The sequence below is a fragment of the Brassica rapa genome, chromosome A05, assembly GCF_000309985.2.
Source record: "Brassica rapa cultivar Chiifu-401-42 chromosome A05, CAAS_Brap_v3.01, whole genome shotgun sequence".
Lineage (NCBI taxonomy): Eukaryota > Viridiplantae > Streptophyta > Magnoliopsida > Brassicales > Brassicaceae > Brassica > Brassica rapa.
Window position 1 is genome coordinate 17,683,076 of NC_024799.2, and position 9,487 is coordinate 17,692,562.

The window sequence follows — 9,487 nt, forward strand, 5'->3', positions numbered from 1 at the left end:
AAAATTTGAAAAATCTGATATTTAATCCAAAACATATTTTCTTTTACATTTTAACTAGAATTAACCGAAAAACCAGAATCGAATGGGATCCAAAATTACCCCAGATATAAGTTGGTTTCCAATTTCGTTATCCGAATTGAACTGAGAACCGAAATAACCGAAAACCAAACTTTCTAACGTCTAGAACCGAAGAACTGAAAAACTAAAAGAACTCGAAGAACCGAACGAAGAATTGAATTCCTAGTTCTATTTGTTAAACGCTTTCACAAGATTCCTTTTTGTTTTAGATAACCTAACCCAAATGTAATCTGATTTTGTTAAATAAGGTTTATGAACTATTTCACTTTTCAACCATTTTGTGAGAGCCCAAGAGGACTCATTTATATTATTTTTTTTTGTCTTCCAAAACATTCATTCCAAACTTAAAGGGGTTCATACAAGCTAGCCTATATAGCTAGCCTAATCGGATCCTTTACTTCATAAAAGCTGAAGCATTGCTCGCGTGCTCGGGCCTCCTTGGCAAGAGTATCCGCACGGAAATTTGCTGAGCGAGAGATAAACATAAGAGATAAGTCTTTAAAGAGAGCATTCATAGCTTTAATTTCGTCCAGAACCGGTTCTAGAGCAGGCCAGTGTTTCTTCCGTTGTATTATGTGCACGAGCTGTTGACAATCAGATTCAAAGTTTATGCGCAGGCATCCTCGTTTGTTGACTTCTTTCATCGCCCAATATAAGCTCTCGGCCTCTGCGTGTAGTGGTGTCTCTGTTTGTGGTCCTTTGCACCATCCTCTTAACACCTCCACTTCCTGTTCAAACAAGACAAAGCCCATTCCTATTCCATCGCTTGCCTCCACCCATGACGCGTCAACCTGACATCTCCACTGATGCGTTAAGTTAGGTGCTGGGGTAGGATCTTTCCTCTGGTTATTTTCTTCTTCTATCGTGAAGGTCGTCTCAATGATCTGCGCCATCTTCCAAGCTTCCGCCTCCTGCCTTGCCAGTTGCAAAATATCCAAAGCTGTAGTGTCTAAGTTACTAAAGCACTTATTGTTTCGAGCCTTCCATTGATACCACATGATCCATGGAAATATCGAAGAGATGTCTCCGATATGATTAGGCTCTTTACAGTACCTTAGCAAAGTATCAACATTAACATAAAGTGAAGAACACGAGAATAACCCCGGAGATGAAGGGATATTAGATAGAGCCCAACATTAAATTGCCGGTGGACACTCAAAAAGTATATGATTTACTGTTTCTTGTTCCGCTCCACATCTCTGACAAGTACTATCTTTTCCACAATGACGTTCTTTCAGCTTACTTGCTGATGCTACAAATCCTGAGATGAGGACTCATTTATATGAAAACCTGTTTTGGTTTCCGATTGAAAACGAAAAAGGCCCAATTTCAAGTTTCGGTTCGTTTGATTAAGAACCAAACCGAACTGAACCATAGTGAAATCATGTCTGAATATGTTAAGCGAAGGTGGGTCCCAACAACTGAGACATAGAGATGGAGAGAAAATCCAAAGCACAATCTCTCTCTCACTCATCGCAACTTATCATAAACAAAAAAAAATTCAAACTTGTGGCTCATATTTTCCAGGAAAATCTCCAGGGGATGAGATTCGAAACCAGTCCCTAATGATCAGGGAAGGGTTGTTGGGCACCCAATCTCCAGTTTCCTTAATGGTCTCAAGGAGAAGATGATAACGTCGTCACCACTTATACAGTCTCTATTGGCTTCTAGAGACGATGTAAATCACAACCCAGAGGTCAACAGCTTTAGAGCAAAAGAGCAAGAGTGTTTATACCTCTTGAAGAGATGCAACAACATAGAAGAGTTCAAGCAAGTCCACGCCAAGTTCATCAAGCTCAGTTTATTCTCCTCTTCTCCCTTCTCAGCGAGCAGCGTTCTCGCAACGTGCGCTCACTCGGGATGGGAGAACAGTATGAACTACGCAGCGTCCATTTTCAGAGGAATCGATGATCCGTGTACCTTTGATTACAATACAATGATCAGAGGGTATGTCAACGAGACAAGTTTCGAGGAAGCGTTGTGTGTTTACAGTGAGATGGTAGAGGAAGGGGTTGAGCCGGATAACTTCACGTACCCGTTTGTTCTCAAGGCTTGCACTCGTTTGAAGTCGGTTCGTGAAGGGAAGCAGATTCATGGGCACGTGTTTAAGCTCGGGTTTGAAGCTGATGTGTTTGTTCAGAACAGTTTGATCAATATGTATGGAAGATGTGGAGAGATGACACTTTCTTCAGCGGTTTTCGAGAGAATGGAGTCCAAAACAGCTGCGTCGTGGAGCTCGATGGTGTCAGCTCGTGCAGGAGTTGGAATGTGGAGTGATTGCTTGATGCTGTTCCGTGAAATGTGTAGAGAAACGGGTTTGAAGGCGGAGGAAAGTGGAATGGTTAGTGCTCTCTCGGCTTGTGCTAACACCGGTGCACTTGATCTAGGAATGAGCATTCATGCCTACCTGTTGAGAAACATCAGCCAACTCAACATAGCAGTCAAGACTTCGCTAGTAGATATGTATGCTAAATGCGGGTGCTTAGACAAGGCGTTGCGTATATTTAAGAAGATGGAGAGTAGGAACAGTTTGACTTACAGCGCAATGATCTCAGGACTCGCCTTGCACGGAGAAGGAGAAGCAGCTTTGAGGATGTTCTCAGAGATGATCGAACAAGGTATAGAGTCTGATCATGTAGTGTATGTCAGTGTTCTCAATGCTTGCAGCCACTCTGGTCTTGTCAAAGAAGGCCGTCGAGTGTTTGAGGATATGTTGAAGGAAGGTAAAGTGGAGCCAACTGCTGAGCATTATGGCTGCCTTGTGGATCTTCTAGGAAGAGCTGGTTTGCTGGAGGAAGCCTTGGAGACTATCCAAAACATGGCTGTTGAGCACAACGATGTTGTGTGGAGAAGCTTCTTAAGCTCATGCAGAGTTCATGAGAACGTTGAGCTAGGGAAGGTAGCAGCTCGAGAGCTGGTTAAGCTAAGCTCACACAACCCAGGTGACTATTTGGTGATCTCTAACATGTATGCACAAGCTCAAATGTGGGAAGATGTAGCCAGGGTTCGAACAGAGATGGCTAACAAGGGTTTGAAGCAAACACCGGGTTTTAGTATAGTCGAGGTAAAAGGTAAAACCCACAGGTTTGTTTCACAAGATCGGTTTCACCCACAATGCAAAAAGATCTACAAGATGCTACACCAGATGGAATGGCAGCTAAAATTCGAAGGATATACACCAGATGTGACCCAGGTTTTGCTAAGTGTAGATGAAGAAGAGAAAAGAGAGAGATTAAAAGGACATAGCCTAAAGGTGGCTCTTGCCTTTGCACTACTGTATACACCTCCAGGGTCTATCATTAGAATAGCTAGAAACCTGAGGATGTGTAGTGACTGTCACACTTATACAAAGAAAATCTCCATGATCTACGAAAGAGAGATTGTTGTAAGAGATAGGAACAGGTTTCACCTATTTAAAGGTGGAACTTGCTCTTGTAAAGATTATTGGTAGATTTGGTTCTTTCGATATCCCAAATGTTAAAATTCTTTCTCCACGCTCTTTCAAGCATTAAGATACCAATAAAAAATACAGTTACATGAAACAAACACTATGAACATTCTAAATCAACCTTATTTTATTTTATTTTATTCTGAATGCACAAAAAGGGCTTACACCAAAGAAATTTAGCACCCTAGTATACTCAACCCAACTTGGTGATGCATGCGCCTAATAACACTGCCAAAAAGTGTTGGTTACTCAACATGAATGGAAGAAACACCTGAAGTACCTGCAGAGCCGGCCCTTGGGCCAAGCCAAAGAAACAGTGGCTTCCGGCCATTTAATTATAACAATAATTTCAGCCACAATTTTATAAAAACTTTCCTTAGGCTAGTGGTAAGTTTAGAATGTTACAGATCTTATTGGCCCAACCAGGGTTTGAAGTACCACTAAAGCGGCCAATTTTTTTTAATTTTTTTATAACGCGGGTTATAGATCTTCTTCCGCCTCCTCATCGCGTATAAGGCGGAAGAAGAATTTTGGCGTCAAAAAAGCAGATTCATATGGCAGATCTCCTCAAGTGATAAAAAATAAGATTTTTCCATGAGGTGGCTAAAGGAAAAAGGTTCATGACATGATGTTAGTCATTGAAGATGATCTTGGAAACGTGTTTTTCAAAGAAGATCAGAATGCCTCGTGGATCTTCTTCCTCTAACCCTCATTCGATTATGGAGGCACGAGCGACAAGAGTGCAATATCATTGTTCATATCCCCAACAATAAATACAACTACTTCAGCCATCCCTTATGCAGTTAAGATTAGAACAACTATGTTTACCATTCATCCCGACAAGACTCAAGGTCCAGATGGACTTTCAGCATGTTTCTTCAAATCAAATGGAGATGTTATCGGGTCAGCAATTTGCTCTGAAATACAAAAATTTTCCACGACAAGATTAACAGCGGGCTCACCCAATGTCACTCATATCAGAATTATTGTGAATATCACCAATTTTAAAATGGTCTCAGAGTATCGACTGATTTCACTATGTAGTGTTTATTACAAGAACATAGCCAAATTCTTGTAGCTCTGGTTGAAACCGGCCCTTCATGATATCATTTTGAGACGCAATCAACTTTTGTACCAAATTAGGTGATTTTGGATAATGTGCTCATCATACATGAGCTACTTCACTATCTAAAGTGCTCACAAGCTCAAATAAATTGTTATATAGCCGTAAAAACAGATATGATAAAAAAAATATAAAATATTAAATTTGAGTTTCATTCAACTCGTCACAAAAAGCTCTGGATTATGTGATTTTTTTTATTGAATGGGTCATGCAGTGTATCTCCTCCACTTCTTACTCCCTCCTCGTCAAGGATTCAGAGCATGGTAAGGTAGTAACTTCTATATGGATTTGTCAAGGTGACTCTTTTTTCTTTTATATCTTTATCCTTTGTTGAGAGGTTCTCTCGGACTTATGTAGTAACATAACTTAGTGGACATCTATATGGACTGTGAGTTGGACGAAACGCTCCACGAATAAAATCACAGCAGAGCTTCTATGTCTAAAAATCTGTTTCAAATCAGATTATCCAGTGTTCATTGAATCAATCAACTCAAAGCTTCCTCCAATGGAACTCTACGGGCTCATCCAAAATATAGAGTATCTATCATTCTCCTTTTTTTTTTAATATATTTCCAGTTTTTGTTTATCCCGACATGCCTCAATATTATGGCAGAATATGTTGCAAAATAAGCACTCTGTATGCACACTTCTTCGCCATCTACCTAGTTTGGAATTATCTAATTTTATTAAAATTGGTGTTTAAAAGAAATGAAGGATGGGTTTACAAGAGTGAGAATGTGAATAAAATAAGAATTAATCATAAAAGGTAGAGATACTAACGGAATTGAATACTTTTAAATTGTGTAAAGGGGAAAACAATTCATCTTTATGAATTATATGAAATATCTAATCTATTAAAATAAAGTTCTATTTTTTTATCTACTGTTAACAAGTCATACTAGGACCATCTAAAAAATTTACATATTTCATTATTTACATTAATAATAAAACAAACATAAATATAAATTTATTTTTAAATATAACAAATTTTGTTGAGAAAGAATCTAATAAAATCTTACCAACCTTCTAAATATTTTTATAAAATAACACTTAATTAATTTCGTAAATACTAATCTAATATATTAAAACAGAAGTCATGACTTCTTTTCATGTGTGATTTTTTTAGTTTGGACCATTACTAAAAAATATCATATTTTACATAAATTCATTATTATATTTTTTAATATCTTTATCTTTTTATTTGAAATACAAATGAATATATTTAAAATGTTCTAACAAAATCTTTTTAAAATCTTCTTAGAATCTTTTTAAATTTACTTTCGAAAATTAGTTAGTTTTACTTTAAATTATCATAAAATATAATTTGAAATTAAAATTTAATATAGTTTTGGTTTATAAACGAAAATTTAAATAAAATGAAATTTATTAATTTCAAAATACATTTACTAATAATTTTTAAAAATTTTGTTAGAAATAAATATTTATTTCTATTTTAATTTTTTCATATATTTTTTCTAATAAAATAAAAATCATGATTTTTTGATGAGTGATATTTTTATTTGGACCATCATTTAAATTTTCTATTAAATGTATATCACTAATGCTAATATATATAATATTTTTAACTATTTTAATCATAATATCTTTTATATCTTTTAATTTTTTTAATTTTTTTTTAAAATTCTAACAAATCTCTTGAAAAAGATTATAATAAGATCTTAATTGTCATAAATTGAATATAAATAGTTTCAACTAATTTTGTAATTAATAATGAAATTTTACTAAAAGAATAAAATTATATCATATTTTATCAATTTTATAATAATATCTATCATTTTAAAATAAAAACGTTATATTGAACAAAATATGATAAAATTATTTTAAATTGATAAGCTAACATATTTTATTTTTATAAATATAAAATATTTATGCTAAAAATATAATATGTTGGTAGAACGGGTTAATATTAGTAAACTATATAATACATGTATAAAAATTTAAATTATCTCAAACTTTTTAATATTCAGTAATTTATTATATAAATTAATAAACATTAAAAACTTACTAAAAAAATATAGCGATTTGAATTACGGATCATGATTATGATAAATTAAATACAAAATTGTTTTCATATATGTTATTTCACGCATTAAAAAATTTAGTTTAGTAATCAAACGCAAATTCAATAGGACAAATATATAATATGCAACATATATGTGATGATTTTAATTTACAGATGAAAACTATAAAATTATTATATTTGGCATAATTATACAAACATTTAAATATGTGAGTAACATTAAAAATATATAATAATTATGTAAAACAAATATCAATATATATAAATGTGAAAATATATACCCGCACGGTTGTGCGGGTGGAAATCTAGTATAACTTTATAATTCAATGTTAACTAAAATTTATTATAAAATAAAATTCTATTCTATTTTATATATATTTTAATTATATTATGTATTATATTAAAATAGAAGTACTATATGAATTAAATATGGGTCTCATTGACGCGTGGATCCCACAAAAATTTTTAAAACCAGTCTCCAAAATCACTAAATAAGGATTAGTTTTTGGGGAGTTTTTGCAATGTTTGTGAGTCCTACCGATACGTGACGGTCTGCGATTGATTTTTTTTTTTTTATAGAAAGCAAAAAGAAAAAAAAAAGAAATTCTTAAGGACCCCATTTGGGATTTCACAGAGCCACTTTTACAAACAAGAAGATAATCACGCGGTCCTAATCGCAGATTATGTAAGAGAAAAAGATAATCAAAGCCTCCTAATCGATTGAAACCCATATCGATTGAAACCCTAATCCCTTTTACCCCAAATCGTTTACCCCCAAATCGTTTAGGACCGTATCCATTGAACCCAATTCGATTTCAAAAAAATAGAAGAAGATATACCGAAATAGATCGACAAGAACCCAAAAATCTCCAATTCCAGTGAAACCGAAACCCTAATTACAAACGAAAAAATTCACAAATCGTTTCAAATCCCACAGCCAATCACTACACAAGAACATAAAGAAGAAGAAACCCAATAAATATCACAAATCCGTTGTAGAAAGACTTCGATTTACCTTGATGGCTCGAGGTGATCGAATCGCATAAACCGTCGTCTTTTTTTTTTCTTTCTCTTCTTCGCAAATGATTTCATTTTTGTTTCTGAATGCACGTTTACCCTTCGACCGGTCCAATACGAAGCTGCCACGTCCCTACGGATTCGATCCGTTAACCCCTTCTCTACGGACTGCTCCTTCTCAGTATCACACTTTTTTATTAATTTTTTATTCACATGCTGCAGTTAAGGATTCGCATAAACCCTGCGTTGTGGATGCTCTAAGAGTTCCCGTAGGAGTTCACCAAAAATAAAAGAAGCAAATCTCCAGATCCACATTAGAAAATATATAACATAAACAACTAGTTCAATACACACAAATACATCAACGCGCGAAATGAAAACCTCAAATAGACACCAAACACAACAAAAAGACAACAATCACGATGACCAATCAAATATTATTCAATTATTGTTGCAACACATCTGTCTTTCACGCCAACTTGCATGTGATATTGCATGTGTCATTAATATCAATGGGAGATGAAAGTATGAAAATTTTCCGGTTATTCGGATCAACCATTTGAAGAACACAAAATTCCTCTAGAGATGCTTCTTTATTGCAATTTGGACGTATTATCTCACCAAATGATTTATTTGTAGACCGTAACATATTATAAGTCCATGCACCTGTCAATGCTCCGACAACAGGTGCAACTATGTATATCCATAAATCCTTATAACATCCCCATATATATGCAGGGGCCAAGCTTCTTGCTGGATTCATTGATGCTCCCGAAATTGGCCTAATCGATTAACAAATAATTTTCTTGCACATTTTGTTATAACATTCATAATAACTTTGTAATATATATTATAATGGTTTTCGATATACGTACCCGCCGAACAAGATGTCGAGTACTACAGTTGCACCAATTGCAAGACCTGCAAATGATCTGTTGGCTCTTTTATCAGTAGCTACAGCCGAAATAACAAACAACAAGTTGAAAGTAGCGATGAATTCCACTACGAACGACGCTGTGTTAGAACTTGACGGGTGTGTTCCCACATAAATAGCGCCTTTGAGGCTACAACCATTGTTGTTCAGATTGAACAAGAGCCGAAGAGATTCTATCGCTAAGGTTGATCCGAGAACTTGAGCGGCAATATACCCTGGAACCTATATAAAAAGATTGATCATAATTCAATATTATACCTACGGTTTATGGATCTAGTTCGTATTACGACATTTTCTGAAGAAGGGAAAAGTATATGCAAAGTAAAATATGAGAAAACGTTTTGATATGATTAAAATATTTCGGAAGACATTTAAAATTCGAGATCATAGGGTGACAAAAAATATTATCATGCATATGCATGATGTTAACGTAAATCATATCTTGTCATTTCATGAACTAATATGATAACTACTAGGAGATTTAGATAAATCCTATTAATGTCTAGATAATGATGTATTTACTCTATCTCCTTATGAGATTAGGATCTCTCAACCTTGTATATAAGGAGCCTATTGGCCGTACATAATGACACACAAACTATTTACTTCTACATTCATTCCGTTATATGGTATCAGAGCAGAAAGATTCTTTGACCTAAAAACGTTTTTTTCTTGCCGTGTTTCTAAAGGAATATGGCGGATACTACTTCTACTTTATCTTCTACGCCAGCTCCGGCGATTACTACTACAGAACTCTCTAATTCCTCTCCGTACTACCTTCATCCATCTGATAACCCTGGAGCTCTCATCACTTCCGTCTTGCTTCGCGGTGATAACTATACAGAA

The 9,487-nt window shown here is 34.9% G+C and overlaps 2 protein-coding genes across 2 annotated transcripts; one reads left to right on the plus strand and one right to left on the minus strand.

Moving 5' to 3' along the window:
- Positions 1–446: 446 nt before the first annotated feature.
- Positions 447–971, minus strand: LOC103868989. Its single transcript, XM_009147034.1, has one exon. The coding sequence runs from the start codon at positions 969–971 to the stop codon at positions 447–449; it is 525 nt and encodes a 174-aa protein (XP_009145282.1).
- Positions 972–1,449: 478 nt separating this feature from the next.
- LOC103868919 (pentatricopeptide repeat-containing protein At1g31920) lies at positions 1,450–3,570 on the plus strand. The gene has a single exon (XM_009146971.3). It carries the CDS (start codon positions 1,706–1,708, stop codon positions 3,527–3,529), a length of 1,824 nt encoding a protein of 607 aa, XP_009145219.1. The 5' UTR covers positions 1,450–1,705; the 3' UTR covers positions 3,530–3,570.
- Positions 3,571–9,487: the final 5,917 nt, after the last annotated feature.

What these genes read in the sequence shown, in the direction of transcription:
- LOC103868989 (XM_009147034.1), bottom strand. Translation starts at nt 971, where the DNA reads ATGGCGCAGATCATTGAGACGACCTTCACGATAGAAGAAGAAAATAAC.
- LOC103868919 (XM_009146971.3), top strand. Translation starts at nt 1,706, where the DNA reads ATGATAACGTCGTCACCACTTATACAGTCTCTATTGGCTTCTAGAGAC.